The sequence below is a fragment of the Mytilus edulis genome, chromosome 1, assembly GCF_963676685.1.
Source record: "Mytilus edulis chromosome 1, xbMytEdul2.2, whole genome shotgun sequence".
Classification (NCBI taxonomy): Eukaryota; Metazoa; Mollusca; class Bivalvia; order Mytilida; family Mytilidae; genus Mytilus; species Mytilus edulis.
In genome coordinates this window covers 18,821,554-18,840,414 of record NC_092344.1, presented here as the reverse complement: position 1 = coordinate 18,840,414, position 18,861 = coordinate 18,821,554, and the positions used below count along the sequence as shown (strand labels likewise).

General features: G+C 31.8%; 2 protein-coding genes across 6 annotated transcripts in view; one reads left to right on the top strand and one right to left on the bottom strand.

Annotated features, from left to right (window-relative positions):
* The window catches only part of LOC139525715 (ATPase family AAA domain-containing protein 2-like), a 34,740-nt gene extending 26,024 nt beyond the window's left edge, over positions 1-8,716 (bottom strand). For all 4 annotated transcript variants that reach the window (XM_071321113.1, XM_071321115.1, XM_071321114.1 and 1 more), the window contains exons 1-5: positions 8,534-8,716; positions 5,779-5,873; positions 5,278-5,309; positions 2,364-2,590; positions 394-517 (exon numbers count right to left, since the gene is read on the bottom strand). In XM_071321113.1, coding sequence (XP_071177214.1) covers positions 394-517; positions 2,364-2,590; positions 5,278-5,309; positions 5,779-5,873; positions 8,534-8,638 — 583 coding nt within the window. In that variant the 5' untranslated portion in view covers positions 8,639-8,716. The remainder of the gene's footprint in view (positions 1-393; positions 518-2,363; positions 2,591-5,277; positions 5,310-5,778; positions 5,874-8,533) is intronic.
* Positions 8,717-8,888: 172 nt separating this feature from the next.
* LOC139525804 (putative transmembrane protein 244) lies at positions 8,889-18,451 on the top strand. Of its 2 annotated transcripts, none has more exons than XM_071321120.1 (5): positions 8,889-9,259; positions 11,924-12,015; positions 12,706-12,831; positions 13,273-13,317; positions 17,614-18,451. In XM_071321120.1, exons 1-5 carry the CDS (start codon positions 9,156-9,158, stop codon positions 17,739-17,741), a joined length of 495 nt encoding a protein of 164 aa, XP_071177221.1. In that variant the 5' UTR covers positions 8,889-9,155; the 3' UTR covers positions 17,742-18,451. The 2 variants fall into 2 exon arrangements, with proteins under 2 accessions (XP_071177221.1, XP_071177223.1); XM_071321122.1 differs by having other exon boundaries at positions 9,118-9,295.
* The last annotated feature ends 410 nt before the right edge of the window (positions 18,452-18,861 follow it).

Here is an 18,861-nt window from a genome sequence, read left to right as displayed (position 1 = left end):
TATCACTGTTGGTGGATATTATATATAGGGCATCAGATTTTGAAGAAAGAGCAGATAAAAATGCATCCAATGATTTCGAAATCCAAAATTTGTGGATATGACTAATGTCATCAAAATGGTTACATCAATTTGAAAGTATTTAAATAAGGAAAACAAAAATGTTGTCTTCATAGTATTCAAATTATAAAGTTATTTATCATACATATTCTTAAATTGTCTTAACTACACTAAGGTACAAAAATAAATACAAATTTATCACGAATTGACAAACCAACGGTCGCACAAACATGAAAACATAATGCCCAAAATCAGCTGATCAGAGCTGGAAACATTTACGATCTATCAATATATCAAAATCACATTTTTGCTTTCAGTTCCTTCAGGATTTCTTACCATCATCATCATCCTCATCATCTTTGTTCTCATCACTGGTGTCATCAGGAATGGGAATACCATACATATCTCTTTTGATTACTTTTCTTGGCCTTTTAACACGACTGTACATATCCTCACTTTTCTAAATAAAAAAAGGAAGGTTAATCTGTCAATTGAACTTTTAAAAAATGTACAAGATAATTCCCATTTATAATGTTTAGATATATTTCAGAGTGACCTTCATAGCTAACAATACTTTCATATATGTACAAGACGAATTTTGCACCTGTTTTTAAAGTTGTTAATTCTAATTAGCACTTTAAAAATATTTACCTGAAAAACAATAGCATTCAATTTCAAATTCTTCTACAATTACTATCGCCCATAGACTACCCAACTCTATACACATAAGACTAATAAAAACAAAACTAAAGTTCAAATTGAATACCCACACGACAGTGCCATGTGCTGAATGGTTATATCCTATGAAGCGAGGGAATACAAATAACGGTCTATGGGCAGACAACTAGAAGAAATTAATTTCAATCTAATTCAGTTCCTTCAAACGGTTGAAATTACATTATTTGACATGTTTTATCTTTATGGAATTTACTGAGCTTGACCGTTTCTATTTTAACCCACATCTTAAACCTGATACTAGACAGACTAAATGGGGACACAGACTGGAAAACATAATGTTCCTTCATTTAAATAAAAGTGGCAACAAATTAAACCAAAAAGATCACAAGTAAGAATGTTTTGATACTCCTTATTCATCTTCTCTAACAGTTTTAAGAATTATTGGACATTTGTTTCTTTTTCAATAAATTCTGTAAACAATGAACAAGAGTTAAGAGTACATTTTGAGTTACAATTAGGCAAAGTATTATACTCCAAAATCACATTATCAGTGACTTATTATGGAATATATTGCCCTGTCTTTTTTTTGTTTTTTTCCTTTAAAATTGTGTCCCTCTTTTATCCACATTGTTGTTCTGTTGTTAGAAGATATTTAACTAAAGCCAAAATGCCCACAGGCAGATTGGGGAGGGGGATTGTGTTGATTATTTAGGGAATCATTTAAGAATGAAGCTGTAGAATACAATAGATTACACCATGGCATCAAGGTAACCTCTTATCTCAGAAAATTAAAACTGAATTTAAAAAAATCATGTCTTGCTGAATAAAAAACTACCAAGAGTGGAGAAATATTATAAACAAGATCAGTTGGGGAAATGTGTTTCACAACTGATATTTGCAGGTAGATTTATCTTTCTATTCAATGATCTGCCAAAAAAAAATATGTTCTTTAAATGTGACGTCATAAAGCATTGTAGCCTTTTTAATGTGGAGATGCAATATGAAATTCAATGAAAAGCAAGAAAAGTTGAATTTTAACCTATGAAAAACCTGATAAATCAAACAACTGAAAAAGTAATTTATAAAGATTTCGAAAAAAATTAATAACAATAGTTGAATTTAAATTGTGTTTAATTTGTTAGTTTTTTACTATCCCTTGGCCACTACTTTTCATTTGCCATTTCTGGTTTTCCAGCAATTTCAGCTTTACACAGCAATTGCCTGACATCTTGTTCATTTGTTCAAATTTACAGATATTCTAGTAGTTTATTTTTTATTCCACAGAACAAAAATGAAAAAAGTTTGGGAACCAGAAAGGAGAAAACAATAAGTAAGAGCACTGGATTGACAAAAATGAGACTGCAATCAAAAGAAATCACTAAGACAAACTATAATATAAAGAATCATCACTTATGTTGCTCTTCTCCATAATGACAGTTTCTAGAAGGATAAAGTGATCAAATTTATCAAAAAAAATTGCAATAAGCAAGGACCTAATTGATCTTAAATATTAATCAGAAACTGCTACTGTCTAAAGAAGTACCATGTTAAATGGATTGTGACAAATTTCTTTAACTTTAAGTCGTGAAATAATTATAAACAGATAAACTGGAAACATGGAAAAGTACCTCAACATCAACAAGCTCAACTTCATTTCTCTTTCTTTTCCTGCCTGGCTGCATATCATCTCCATTCATATACAATGCTTTTTCCAAAATTTTCTGGTCAAATGTGCCATAAATCATTTTTCTTTGTCTGCTACTTCTTCTAACATCTCCATCTGCTGCATTGTTATTTCTGCTATATTTCCATGATCTCCTCCTAGCCCTTCCATAACTAACAGCATCTATTTCATCTGGGAAATCACAATTATCATATTTATAAAAAATATTTACAATATTCACTATAAATTTTGTTTGCTCTTTGAATAGATCTAATGAGTTAAGCCCTTTTCTATTAATTTTTAGTTTGTTCTTCTGTTGCACTGTTTAACCACTGATCCAGGGGAGGGCAGGGTTGAGAGCTTGTGTCTGTCCCAATTTCGGAGGCTGCAATTCAGTTGTTGTAATTGATTGCTGTCTATCAGATAAATAATTTTTTTATTTATTATTTTGTACATTTTAGTCATTTTATTTAAAATCCATAGACTTTTTAATTTGTCATTCTTTTTTCCAAAATATATAATAAAAAGTGTAGGTCATGACTTTTTTTTTCAAGCTACAGGTTGTGCAAAGTTGTCAGATTTTGTATAGATTATGCATGCAAAATCCAATTTTGTGTGATAAATAGAAAACAATATCATAAAATTTTAAGATACAATGTGAGGAGATGGTGTCACCGGACTTGTTTTTTTGATACATATTTACCCTTTCCTTTTTTTATTTATTTTTTGGCATACTTGCATAGGATTTTTCAATAAAATGCTGAAAATATGCTTTACAGTATTAATGCATGGCAAAACAACTATTTCATCAAACAAATTTAAGGCGAATATTCCGATGATATTCCTTTTCATATTGGATACAAATTTATTAAGTCTACTGCAGGCAATTGTAGTCAATGTGTTTCAACTGAGGTACCACACAGGTGTCATTATGGAGTAAAGGTTAAAATATAGAAATCAAAACACACTTTCTATTATAAAATTACTTTGAATGAGTTATCTCACCATATTATCTGAGTTATCTCCCATTATTTGGCAAAATGTAGGCAACTGACTCTCCTCATAAAAAAATTTGTGTCTGTATTTTTATCTGTATTTTATTTTTCATTTACATGTTGTACTGTTAAATCAATCATCCTTAATCAGAACAATAGTTGTATGTGTGAGTGTATGTGAGTGGGAGAGAAAGGCTTTCTATTTTCACTTTATGTGATTACATGCTTGTTATGAGCCCTATGATTAGGAAATAAAATATCTTTATCTTTAAAATGAATCAAACAAAAATATTGTTATTTTTTTTTTTTTTTTTTTAGAAAATACAGCAATAAATATGATAAAACACATACTACTCCCAAAATTTGCCCATTTCATTAAAGATCTAGACCAATTGTTACCTGGGCCTTTTTTTTTTAATTAGTTGGTTTACGGATCCGCCGACCCGATTTTGTTTAAAAGTGAAATAAAATTAAAATTTTGATTTCGTGTTGTTTTTTATTCCGCCGACCCGATTTTTCGAGTGCTGTGAATAAAAAAATCCGAGGCATTCCAAAACGTTTTGTCTGTGTCAATAAAGCGTTTGTAGTGAACGGCGTATTTTGAAAAGCTTCGAAATGACGCAGACGAATTCAAAATCCCAACGAGGGAGGACCATGGAGTCTGACAGCTTCATCTACTTTCAGTTGAATATTAACTTTGATGGTCAACGTACTGCCACCATTTCCACTTTTCAGCGAACGGGATTCATGCATAATTTAGATGCTAACAAATTTCTTGTCTGTACAAAATATGTGTTTTAGTCAAACTTTGGTACATTGCTATTTCTTCATCAGCATGATAGGATCATGAACACAGTTGATTATCAAACATTTCATAAATCAAAGAAATTTGTTTATGTCAAGTATATTGTCCTCAAAAGATTTTTGGGTCAAACATGCACATATATTCATACGTGAAGACCACGTGCACCTTAAATGTGATGGTATTGTGTTCACCTGGAGAGTGAGAGATCTTGGGTTTGAACCTTGACCCGGTCAAATCAAAGACTTAAAAATTGGTATCTGCTGCTTCTTCGCCAAGCACGCTGCAATTGCAATTATTAAAGGAGTCAGAATAATGTGTTTGGGTAAGGTAACATATCTTTGGGGGAACTGTTACCTTGTGAGCTACCACATTTAAATTCTGGCTCAGTGTGTCAGTTTAGCATTTCATTTCTCATTATCATATTCTCATCCTAATTATGCATCTGATTAGCCACTAGACATTAAACAACAATTGACCATCCATCCATCAAATGCAAAGCATATCAAGATAAGAGCTAAACTATTTCTCCTCCTCAACCCCTGTAATGTCATGAATGAACAGCATTTTTTTTTTTTTTTTTCCTCCAACTCAAATTTTTCAGAACAGTTATACGTGAACAAAAAAAAAATCTAAGATTGCTATTTTATTTTTATTTTTTTTACCTCCTCCGACCTTTGACACTAGTTGTCCGTAAACCAACTAATTAAAAAAAAAAGGCCCTGCTAGTGCTACTACAAAATAGAAGATGGAGGAAAACAACCAAAACACCTTAATCAGACAGATTTCTTTTCTGGTCGAGTTGTTTCAATTTTGTGTAAGTAAGGAATTTTATATCTTACTACTCCATATGGTTTCTGCTAATTGTTTAAGACCCTATTGTGATCTCTTATTGCTTTCATTTACATACTATGGTCTTTGTTAAATAGCTTTCCAATTGGCAATCATATATTTTCCTATTTTGAATGGACATTGGTAAACTATGTTTTATCTTAGAGCTAAAAATAAGTATGATAACTATCAATTTAAAGACACGTTCTCCCATGAGCCTATGTTAAAAGCATTCTTAAATCATTTTTTACCATCATTGCTTTCATCTTCCTCTTTGTACCTCCTGAAAATATATAACCATGAATGTCATCATACAACTTTTAGTGGTTTGGTACATACACATATTTTTATAATCTTGTCAGTTTCACAAATAATATCATTTAGATTTCCCATTTTCTAGTAAAGCTATTATACAATTACTTGTTGAGCAAATTTTTGATGATTTGTTTGTTTGAATGCTTGCTCAAGCATTGTTACTTTTTGTAACTTTAAAATATCCTACAAGCAATAAGTTGGAGGAGTTTCAATTCGTTAAAATCAACGATTAAATTTGGTTGGATGATTTACTGGTGGTTATGTACACTAGATTTTGTACATTGATAAGTTCTGAACTTAGATTGATTTAAGTTTATACAAAATCAAAACTTTTCAGGAAGGAAAACTTTAACACACAATATTTCTTTGAGCCATGCAAGTCTAAGTTATTTTTCATCTCATTTTTCTTTAAAAAAAGAAAATCAATTTTGAAATACCTGTGTCTACTTCTTCTCAGGGTAGGAGATTGTGCTTTTTGTCTATGGTCAAGATCTGCAATTTGAACTTCGTCGCTTTCATCACTATGTGATTCCTACAAAGAAACGATCAATTTGAATACAAATGTAAAAAAGAATTCAAATAAAATAGATTTAACCCTTTCCTCCATTGATTTTTTTTTCTTCGCATACTTGATTCGCATAGGATTTTTTTAATAAAATGCTGAACATATGCTTTAAAGTATTAAGGCATTGCGAAAAACAACTATTTCATCAAATAAATTTAAGTCGGATATTCCTATGATATTCCTTTTCATATTGGATACAAATTTTATTAAGTCAACTGCAGACACTTTGTAATCACAGTGCTTCAACTGAGGTACTACACAGACGTCAAAAGGTGTCATTATGGAGCAAGGGGGGGGGGGGGTGGCGTCAAAAGGCGTCATTATGGAGGAAAGGGTTAAAGAAGAATGGAAACAAGTATGGACCATGGTTCATGGATGCCCCACTCGCACTATCATTTTTTATGTTTAGTGGACCGTGAAATTGGGGTCAAAACTGTTATGTAAGATTAAATTAGAAAGATCATATCATAGAAAAACATGTGTACTCTCAACTTCATAATAAACTACCTTGAGCAAAAACTTTAACCTGAAGCAGGAAAGTATCATTTTCTATGTTCAGTCAACTCTAATTTGCCATTTCAATGAGGAAGATAATATCATAGCGAACAAGTTTCAAGTTGATTGAATTTCAACTTCTTCAAAAACTACCTTGACCAAAAACTCACCTGAAGCAGTACAGAGTGACTGACGAACGAACTGACCCACATATAGAAAAACATAATGCCCCATTTTGGGGCTAATAAACCTTGTACCACTGTAAATTTGTAACAGAGCAAACTGGTACTAACTCTGACCTTTGTTAGTCTTGTATTTTTTTAATTTTAGTTTCTTGTATACAATTTCGGAAATTAGTATGACGTTCATTATCACTGAACTAGTATATATTTGTTTAGGGGCCAGCTGAAGGACGCCTCCGGGTGCGGGAATGTCTTGCTACATTGAAGACCTGTTAATGACCTTCTGCTGTTGTTTTTTCTATGGTCGGGTAGTTGTCTCTTTGACACATTCCCCATTTCCATTCTCAATTTTATTATTAAATGCAAGCAGCTGGTGTTTAATGATGAATCTATATTCAAATTTCACTCAATTCCCCTGGCATCAGTCCGTAAAAATTACCAAGTTATAGCTGGCTAATTGGATAAAGAAAACTGTAGCAGATTTGCTTTGTTGTCCAGAGTTCGCGAAAAGTGTCAGTCCTCAGGATTTCACCACCAAAATTTTGCATAGGACTGACACAATTTTAGTATTTTTCAATAGATTTAATAGTGAGGACCAGCAGATTTTCTTCCAGGACCACCAGGGGAAAAAAGATTTTGCCAACTCTGGTTGTCTCCCTTGACAGTATATTATTCAACTTTTACTGTTAACTGTTTGATTAAATTTTCAATAATTTACAATTTATGTACATTGTATTACTTGTAGTCATGGTAGTAGCATTGGATAGATTTTGGTATTCATAATTGTTTCTAAAAGCAAATGTATTTATTGAGAGAATTTGTTTATCTTGTTTTAAAGTTTAATATTGTTTAAGACCAAAATTTAGAAAGTATGAAATTTATGTATACAATATTCAATGCTCAATGTTATAACCACCATGCAAGGCCCTAAGGGCAGTCGAAGATTTTAAAAAACATTACATGTAACATGATGAATAAATCGAGTCATCAACCATGGATTAATAAGGATACATAAAAATGGGGCAGTTTCAATAGAAACCCAAAGACACAGAAAAGTTAAGAAATTCTATAAAGATTTGCAAAAAACGTTATAAATATTGTCTGAATTTTAATTAAGTTTTGGTATAATTTCAAGAATTCAACTATTTTTAAAAAAAGATTTTTTCTGTATTTGTTTATTTTTTTTATGATTTGTTTTGTAAAATTAAGGAAGAAGAAGAAGGTTGCAGTGGAACGAATTTGCAATGATACGTTAATGTTGGCGTTTTTGTTGCAGTAAAAGCTTGCAATAAACCTTATCGCTAATCCCGGCTGACCCGGACGCTAGAACTTTTGACGTCAACAACAATCACTTTTTTTGTTTTATGACGTCAAATTTTACTGGAACCTGTGTGATTTCCAGCAATGACGGACAAATAGCGATTAGGTGTATGGTACCAAATGACTTTTAGTGGTACAAGTTGCAAATGTAACTTCCTTCCATGAATTAGAACAAAACAATAAGTCTATATGAAATAAGCTTTTATTATCAATATGACAAATGTAAGGCTTTGACACTATGATGTGAGTGTCTTGCCTCTTGATACAGTACATCCAATAGGGATTTCGGCAAAGTATCTGCATGCCTGGTAAATATTTCCAAATAAATTCATTGAAATTGATAAGGAAGAATGTTTTCAAAGCAAAGATTAACCTTTTAGTAAATGTTGTTTTTATTACTTTCTGTTTGGTCATATTATTAATGTTATTAATTAAACAGTGTGTTTTATTATGTTAGGTCTGTTATCACTGGATTATTTCAAATGCACCTGTAATAATTTGGACTTGTTAACGACATTACGTGATCATTTAATGATATTTGCTATTGGAATCAGATGAATCTTTATACTGAATGATATGAACAAAGTCTTTGTGACGGGTTGTCGGAAATTTGTTATTTTTTCAACGTACATAGTTTACGGATCGCTGAGGTTTATTCGCCCGATCCCTACTGAGAGACAAGAATGTATCAGGAGACTCTTCTGTTACTCCTATACTATTCCTTGTCTTCACCATCCCGAAGGCTCCAAAATTTCAAATACTTTCAGTTATCGTTCAGACACCATTGCCTTCTCACAATCTCCTGTCTGTGTCGCGCTGAAATAGTTCATTAAGATTTTACTTTTCGTTAATAGTTTGCATTTTAAATACAAATATTAAGTCTAAAAGATATTTAAATATTTTAGATTTTATTTTTTATAAGCATTGAGCAGGAAATTTAAAATAACTACAAATTTTTCCGTACTATCGCGTATGAATTTGAGTAGGAAAATATGGCGGGATTTTCTTTCAAAAACAAGGGAATGAATATTTTTCCCGGACTTTATTAATTATTCTAGAAGATGTCATGCTGATGTGGTTTTTTGTAAGATAGCGTAAAAGTGTACTGAAATATAAACAAATTAACAAAATCGATCGATCTGTTATATCGAAGTTCATGCATTTTCTTTGTTCGATGTTGTGAAATGAAACGGAAGTATAAAGATGATAAATGAGGGGAGATAATATTCGACCAGAATAAAGAAAACATGAAATGATCATATCTTCAAAAGATATTGTTCTTAACCTCCTTAAGTGCCTTGTCACATTTTATGCAGTTTACTTTGCTGTTGGAAGTCTTGCCTACGCCTCATTTAGGTAGATATGGTACAAAATGTGCACCCATATATTTAGGTATCTTCAGAGGAGTTTGAAATCCTATCAAATTATAAGGGGGTAAAATATACCAAAGTCGACTGTGATGATTCTCTCGGTTCTCTCTTCGAGAGAAGCTCTACTGTGATAGTCGACTTTGGTATATTTTTACCCCCTTATTGATAGGATTTCAAACTCCTGTGGTATCTTGTTTTGTTACCCTCATAATCATTATGTTATTTATGAGGGTAGAAATGCCCTTACCCTCAGGCGTTAAACGGTCATTTTCAGCTACTGTTAGCGTCAAATTGGTTAAAATTTTACAGGGATTTTTGAAAATATTCACATTGTGAATCGTCAGAGGTCTCAAATAATTATCGTCACAGTTATTATAGGAAAATAATTTTTTAACATGATTCATCTAAATCAGTTGATTTATTTTATCCTGAAAAAAAGTGTTCATTTTATCGTCATGCACAAAAAATTAACGCTAACATGAATTTTTGCCGTTATTCGTCATGAAGGTACCCCCATTACTACCCTCCATAATTGGCAGACATTGAAGGGGAATGAAGTGCAAGTTCCTGGTTAAGTGGTTAAGATTGATGGCTACAGTGCTGAAGGTCCCAATTTAGATTCTCACTCGGGTGCTTAAAATATCAGTACATCAAATGGGTGATTTTCACCCTCTCACACACATCTCAGGTACCCAGACCGGAGTTTAAACTGGAATGGGAATTTTTGTGGCCTTGGTTGGTCAAAGTTCCTCCCAACTTTGATCTGGAGATCAATCTGCTGATATCTGTTCGGTTTGTTTGTTCCCACTGAGCAGCCTGGTGGGTCATTTCAAGTACTTAGGCTTCCTCCACCTTAATAACAGATTCTGAACGGTATCCTGACACTCCCTGGTGTTGGGATGGGGATTGTCCTTGTAAATATTTAACATTGTAAATAAGTTAGAGACACATCTCTATTAATCCCAATAGGGAGTGTACATGGACTCCACTCCACAGTACCCTCGCAGCTCTTGAGGGATTCTTTGAATAACTGAGGAATTTACCAGTACATAAATATATACATACATTGTACATGAAGCATTGGTTACACACATGAGGGTGGGTCTTTTCACCATCAAATACCGCTGAACACACAAAAAAAAGACCAACCACTAAGAAAGAAAGGTGATATTATACAACATGTACAATAAAACAATAAAATTAATTAATATACAAAAATTTTAATAAATGTTTAGATTTTGATGTGTATCATTTTTATGTGAAAGTCGATATCATGTATGTATATATATATTTCAAATAAAATTCAAATATATTCATAATTAGTAATCAGTTTAAGTATTCTCGATCTCTGTTTATTGGTTGGATTTTGATATGGGTCTCTTTTCATATTAGTACAAATATTTATTAGAAGAAGAAAAAATTGAAAAAAAAATTATCATTTTAGGTGTCAAGTGGCAGTAGTGGTTTGGTCTCTTAATCTTATTATTTGTTAAATGAATAACTTAAATATATTATATTTAGGTCACATTTTAATATGACGTGCTTCTTTAGCTTTGTGAACAAACCCATGCTCTAAATCTAAAAAAATTTGTTTGCGCATGCGTATATTTACATTTTTTTGTACTACTGCAGAATAATGTATTTTATCAAATTGGCATGCATTTAATATATTTCATTAACTTAAAGCACTTCCAAACATTTAAATGATGCACATATTGTTTCTAATTCATTAAGTATGGCTGTCATGTGTTGCACTTAGAAATTGACAAATTTGACCTAGATACAACAACCATTCATGCTGGCTGTTCAAAACTCCTCCCTCTGAAAAATTACGTCAGTCATTTGCTTGTTTACAAACATATAAGGGAGGTTCATGGAAGAGCCTACACAAACGCTCTTCTTTATGCAAATCGGACATAGAAATTACATATAGGCATTACATTCATGTTATTTTAGCCCTCAGTATCGTTCGGTCAAAAATAATCACTAATATAATGCCTACCCATGTTAAAACTACAATAAAGTATAGCTTGCATCAAGTATTTCTTATTTATAACTATTACAGATGCAAATTAATTTTTGGGGTGTTCCGTGGTGATAAGACCTACCGCACACATTGACCTTTAATGACTGATGTATAATGCTTGCTTAACTTTCAGAAATATATGCTATAAACTGTACAAGTATTGAAAAATGCTTTTTTCTTTGACATGTTGTCTCTTTGACACAATCTCAATTTGATATGATCATCCATTTGGAGCTTTTTCTCTCAAAAATTTATGTCTTAAAGCAACCATCTTTACATTACAAAATATGATGTGTTTCCCCTCAAAACAACTGAGGAATTTCATTATTTGAATTGACTTGTTTACGTAGACTTTACCTTCTGGAAAATTAATGCTCATTTCATGAATAAGCAGTACATTGCTATAAACATAATGTATTTATTTATAATATTTCTTTCAAAATAATAAAACTGAACCAAAAACAGGGGAGTAAATAATGGAACCTTAATTGAAACTTTAAAATTTAAGGTTGTTGACCCATCCAACTATTTACAAAACAAATTGGATACTGGGTTTAATATGAAATGTATGATCATATTAAAAAGGATATGAATATTGAGTAACAAATTTATTTTCTTTTGTAGCCAATCAAATTTTGATGGAAAAATCCCATTTGATTTTGAATCATGGATAGATTTATCAGAATGCTGCAGTGTGTACAAAGACAAAGAATTGGGTAAGAAGGACCATAGAGAATAATGTTGTAACTCAGTACCTAGATAGTATTAGATATTAGTGAGGTCTTGCTACAATGTAACTGCTAATATATTTAGAAAGCTGTAGTGTATACAAAAATCAATAGTTAAAGTGACCGAGCATAGTTTCTTTGCAATTATTATTAACAGTACCAAATCTGTTGCTTAATATCATTAAAGAACTAGTACTATATGGGATAAATGTCAGAGCAATTTAAACATGATAAACAGTCAGGCGTACATACATGTATGGAACAAATGTTTGTCAGATAACACCCTTTAGCAATCATGAGTAATATTCATAAAGTTGATACTTATTGAAAATAAGTACTATAATGATGAGTTAAAATTAAACATTGCAGTGGCGGATCCAGAACTTTTCCTAAGGGGGGGGGCCCAGTCATGCTTCAATGATTCCCTATATAATCAACCAAATTTTTCCCACGAAAAGGGGACCCCTGGATCCGCCTATGCATTGATGTTTTTGATTCAATGCATATTTTATATTTATATCAAATTATTTAAAGTTTAAAATGTCAGACTTTTTAAACCAGTTAAAAACGTTTTGTGTATTCCCTAATCAGTCTTTCAAACAGAAAATACATATTTCCCTAGTCAAGTTAGGATGGGTGAAAAGAAGACTTGTTCATTCTCTTGAATTATTTTTTCAGTAAATGTGATATCAATGGAGGTGACCTACTTTATCTGTGGTGTGGTATTTGGAGTGCTAGTAAGGTCTAGAGTTTGGGATTATGCCATTACTGTCTCAGTAATCCACATATTACTCTCCTGTCTAGGTAAGAATAAAAGTATTTTATCCATTACAAATTTTTAGCTCACCTGTCCAGAAGGGCCAAGTGAGCTTTTCTCATCACTTGTCATCCATCTTCGTTAACTTTTACCAAAGTTTCATCTGAAACTACCAAGACAAATTTTACCAAACTTTGTCACAATCATCATTAGTGCATCCTGTTAAAAAAAAACAACGGTTTGATTTATGTACAAAATAATAAACAAAAAACAAACATGATAAACAGCAACAAACGACCACCACTGAATTACAGGCTCCTGACTTTTAACAGGCACATATAAAATGTTCATCATATTGGTACTAGAAACAAACAAAAAAAAAGATACAAAGTACCAATCTCAGATTTCTCACAGTTATTGAGTTATTATTTAATTCCATCTTATTTCAAATTCACACATCAGTTCATTATATATTTGACTCTTTTCAGTGATGTTGGCGTTTCCCATGAACTGGTCATGGTGGGTGTGCCTAGGTAAGCAAAAGTTGTATGATTACTTGAGTAAATTAAGGGGTTTTTTTATAATTAAAAAAATAAGTCAGTTGATATGTTTAAGAGTTTTCCATATCAATTGTCATAAGAATGTTGGATTATTTGTTCATTCAGGTTACTTTCTCAATTGGTTTTTGTCGAGCCTGCAACTTTTGTTGCAGAAAGCTCGACATAGGGATAGTGATCCGGCGGCGGCGGTGTTAGCTCACTTCTTAAAAGCTATATATTTTAGAAGGTGGAAGACCTGGATGCTTCATATTTTGTATATAGATGCCTCATGTTACAAAGTTTCCGTCAGTCACATGTCCATTGTCTTTGACCTCATTTTCATGGTTCAGTGACCACTTGAAAAAAAAGTTCAGATTTTTTGTAATGTTAAATTCTCTCTTTCTGTAAGTAATAGGATAGCTATATTTAGTATGTACGTACCTTGCAAGGTCCTCATGCCCATCAGACAGTTTTCACTTGACCTCGACCTCATTTCATGGATCAGTGAACAAGGTTAAGTTTTGGTGGTCAAGTCCATATCTCAGATACTATAAGCAATAGGTCTAGTATATTCGGTGTATGGAAGGACTGTAAGGTGTACATGTCCAACTGGCAGGTGTCATCTGACCTTGACCTCATTTTCATGGTTCAGTGGTTATAGTTAAGTTTTTGTGTTTTAGTCTGTTTTTCTCATACTTTATGCAATAGGTTTACTATATTTGTTGTATGGAATGATTGTAAGGTGTACATGTCTAGCGGGCAGATGTCATCTGACCTTGACCTCATTTTCATGGTTCAGTGGTTATAGTTAAGTTTTTGTGTTTTGGTCTGTTTTTCTCATACTTTATGCAATAGGTTTACTATATTTGTTGTATGGAATGATTGTAAGGTGTACATGTCTAGCGGGCAGATGTCATCTGACCTTGACCTCATTTTCATGGTTCAGTGGTCAAAGTTAAGTTTTTGAGTTTTGGTCTTTTTATCTAATACTATATATGCCATAACTCAACTATATTTGGTGTATGGAAATATTTTATGATCTTAATGTTAATTGTGTAGGTTTTATTTGACCGTGATCTCATTTTTACGGTTCTTTGCACAGTGTTAAGTTTTTGTGTTTTTGTCTATTTTTCTTAAACTATAAGTAATGGGTCAACTATATATGTTGTATAGAAGCATTGTTAGCTTTACATGTCTGCCTGGCATGGTTCATCTGACCGTGACCTCATTTTCAAGATTCATTGGTCTTTGTTTAGTTATCTTGGTTAATGTTAAGTTTATGTGACAGTTGTAATAAAGCTTAGCTTTATACTTAGGACTATCAACATAACTAGAACACACCCGTGAAATCGCGGGCATTCAGAGCGTAGTTTAAAGTATGTAAAGTGTTGTTGGAAGAATTTTGTGAAATATTGAATGACTGGAGAATTTCAGCAAAATTATCATAAATCACAGGTTATTGGGGACAGGAAAATGTTTTTTTTTATCCCTCCTCCTTTATTTCCAAAATTCCCAATGTGTGGTTTTCTATCAATTTCAATATGAATATACATTTAGTATGTTATGAACATTTAAGTAAGGAGTCTGTACTTCAGTGGTTGTCGTTTGTTTATGCGTTACATATATGTTTTTCGTTCATTTTTTGTACATAAATAAGGCCGCTAGTTTTCTCGTTTGAATTGTTTTACATTTTCATTTCGGTGCCTTTTAAAGCTGAGTATGCGGTATGGTCTTTGCTCGTTGTTGAAGGCCGTACGATTACCTATAGTTGTTAATTTCTGTGTCATTTTGGTCTCTTGTGGAGAGTTGTCAACATGGCAATCATACTACATGTTCTTTTTTTTTGTAATCAATGAATTTTGTAAAAGATTTAATGACTGGAGAATTTCAGAAAAGGTATCAAAAGTGCACATGAATAATTTTAGCGCTTATCTGTATATTATGAACATTCACTATATAAATAAAATGTATTTACTTTCAATTCTAAGTTTTTTAATCGATCCATGGTGGTCATTGATATAGTATACAGACCCTCTCTATTTAATAAACTCTGTGTCCACCGTGGGTAGTAAACTTGAAAATGATAGCAGATAGCATTCTGAAAATACACTTTATTCGTAGTATATGTATGTTCAAAGTATACAGAAAAACGCAAACCGGAAGAATAATCTGACTTAAAATTTTGTCCAATGACGGGACAATATCCGGATGCCCTTTTTCTCGATTTTCTCCCAAAATAACTCAATCTGAATAATCATATGAATGGATGACAAATGCGACTATGCACTGTACCTATAGGACACAGAGACGTGTTGATTAATTTATTGTGGAAAGAAGAGAAGCGACACCCAAAATGAGGTCTTCTCGTTTAATAGTATAGATATCAATGATTACCGGTAGTATAGAAGGCGAGACATTTCAGCATGTGCACTCTTGTTTTTGAAAAGTTTTGGCATTCAAATTTAATTTATTCAAATGAATTATCATATTACTTCTGAAGGTTACACATTCAAGTTATATCAACAGTCTAATTTCAGCTCACCTAAAAAGCTAGGTAAACTTTTGAAATAGCTGGAGATGGGGCTTCTTTATAAACATTTAAAAATATTTTTTGACCACTATCGTGTTTCATATCTGCTGTCCAACCAAAATTGCTATCATTGCAACAAAAGGATATAACTCCACTACTGTTGACAAGTGGATGTTTTTATATAAATGTGGCTAACATTACTCTTAAAAAACTTAAAAAGCAGTGAAAGGGAGGTAATCCAATTTCATTTAAAGACTACTGTTATATATACCAGTTAATATGTTTGATTACCTCCCTTTCACTGCTTAAAAATTATGTATTAAGACATGATGATTGTCTTGAGATGATTACCTGTAAATTTATTTTTAAAAGTTACTATTAATTAATATTAATTTTAACCATGACTGTATGTCATTTTATATTTTAATATTTTATGATGTTTTTAAATGAGTAGTTATTGTTGCAAACTCCATTAGAAATTTGAATTTAGATTATTTTAACCATGACTGTATGTCATTTTATATTTTAATATTTTATGATGTTTTTAAATGAGTAGTTATTGTTGCAAACTCCATTAGAAATTTGAATTTAGATTATTTTTGGAATAAGGGATTTCAGACTTCAAAAATTAAAAGGAAAATTTCTTCAGATATTATTTTTTTAGGGGATTGAAATTCAATAGCATAGTGTATTGCTCAAAAGCAAAATAAAAATTTTAAGTTCATTAGACCACATTCATTCTGTGTCAGAAACCTATTCTGTGTCTAATCACAATCCAAATTCAGAGCTGTATCAAGCTTGAATGTTGTGTCCATACTTGCCCCAACTGTTCAACCTCTGTTGTCGTATAAAGCTGCGCCCTGCGAAGCATCTGGTATTTGTTTCTATTAACGTTTTTAATTTTTGTTACTACAATGTATAGTTAACATTACAGTAAGCATTTATTACCTTCTTTATCAAAGAGCTCTATTTCTTTTGTTCTATTTCAACTGGGTTTCTCCCTGAATGGTTTAGGACAAAACATTTATTGCAAAAAATGAAAACAGTATTAATTTTATTTCTTAGAAATAAAAAAAATCTACAATGAATTGTGATTCCGTGTGGTATTTATAATTGTTGCCATGGCAGTTTTGATTCATTGACTGACTAATTTAATATTTTTATGCCCCACCTACGATAGTAGAGGGGCATTATGTTTTCTGGTCTGTGCGTCCGTCCGTCTGTTCGTTCGTCCGTTCGTCCGTCTGTCCCCCTTCAGGTTAAAGTTTTTGGTCAAGGTAGTTTTTGATGAAGTTGAAGTCCAATCAACTTGAAACTTAGTATACATGTGCCCTATGATATGATCTTTCTAATTTAAATGCCAAATTATAGTTTTGACCCCATTTTTACGGTTCACTGAACATAGAAAATGATAGTGCAAATTTCAGGTTAAAGTTTTTGGTCAAGGTAGTTTTTGATAAAGTAGAAGTCCAATCAACTTGAAACTTCGTATACATGTTCCCTTTGATAAGATCATTCTAATTTTAATGCCAAATTAGAGAATTTATTCAAATTTCACGGTCCACTAAACATAGAAAATGATAGTGCGAGTGGGGCATCCGTGTACTGTGGACACATTCTTGTTTACAGTCTGTTTTAAAGTTATGTGCTTCCCAAAGGTTTGAAAAGATATTTTAAACTACTCCAAGATTTCATCATGTCATGAAATCAGAATCTCAAAAAACACACCTGATTAACAGATTAAATTTGTCTTTTTTAAGGATGTGGTTTAGCAGTGTTGATTTTGGTGGGAGAAGCTGTTGGATTTGCAAGAAGAAAGAAATCTTTAACCAAAGTTAATCCAGAACCATCACAAACAAACATAAGTTACCTCTACAGAAAAGGATAAATAGTAAACATAATCTACAATCTGTATAGAGGAAGAGAGATGTACTTCCAGTAGCAGAAATTGACCTTCTTCCAACTTTTAATAGTCTTTATGCTACGAACATAAGGCCCGTTACATATATTACAAGTTGATTCAAAATGTCTGACTGCACAATACTTTATGAAAAAATAAGAGTACCTTAAGTGATTTCTTTCAGTAGAAATAATTGGCTTTATAACAACTTTTTAGGAAAATATTTTCTAGTGTCCTACATAAATAGTTTAATATGCTGAAAACTGCAAATAACTTGAAAAAATGGTGATTATTTGTAATTTCAGTTGTGCTGATATCAAATAATGATTTTTTTTTATTTTCTATAATTTTAGAAGGTTTTAAGATTTGTACATGGGCAATTTGTCATGTAATTTATCATGTAATACATATCCTAATTGAAAAAAAAAAAATCAAGAAAATATGTTTATAATTTATATGACTAGTAATGGGCTGTGAGAAACCAGAAGTTGTTAAAAATATTGTTATGTGATAGTCAGTCTCTGGACTAAAAGATTTTTAAAAACAAATGAGTGCAAGTTAATGTTGTGAATCATTAATTTTGCCAGTTTTATACAATATACATGTGCAATGAACACTGCAATATTATATTTTTGCTTTATTTTGTAATTATGATGCTCTTTTAGGCATCTTTAATTAACAATAAAAATATTATTGTATTGTAACTTATTTCTTACTGGATAATTCATGTATGTAGACCTAATCTTTCTTTCAAAATGATTTTTGATGGAGAATTGATGTCTCATTGGCAATCTTACCAAATTTTCTTATTTTCATATTTAGATAAAATAGATATTTGATTTTTAATTTGTGCATTGATTGCTTTCTAATTTACATATACCAAAATATGCCTTTTTTTCAAATTCAATATTTTACATCTGTCATAACTGGCTAACACCTAGATAATTTCAGTTTTAAAAATGTCTTCAAATTGTTCAAAAAGTAAGATACCAAAAATACTGAACTCAAAAAGAATTCAAAATGGAAAACAACTGTCATATTTCTTACTTGGTACGGGCATTTCCTTATGTAGATTCCTGATAATGGATTAAACCTAGTTTTATAGTTA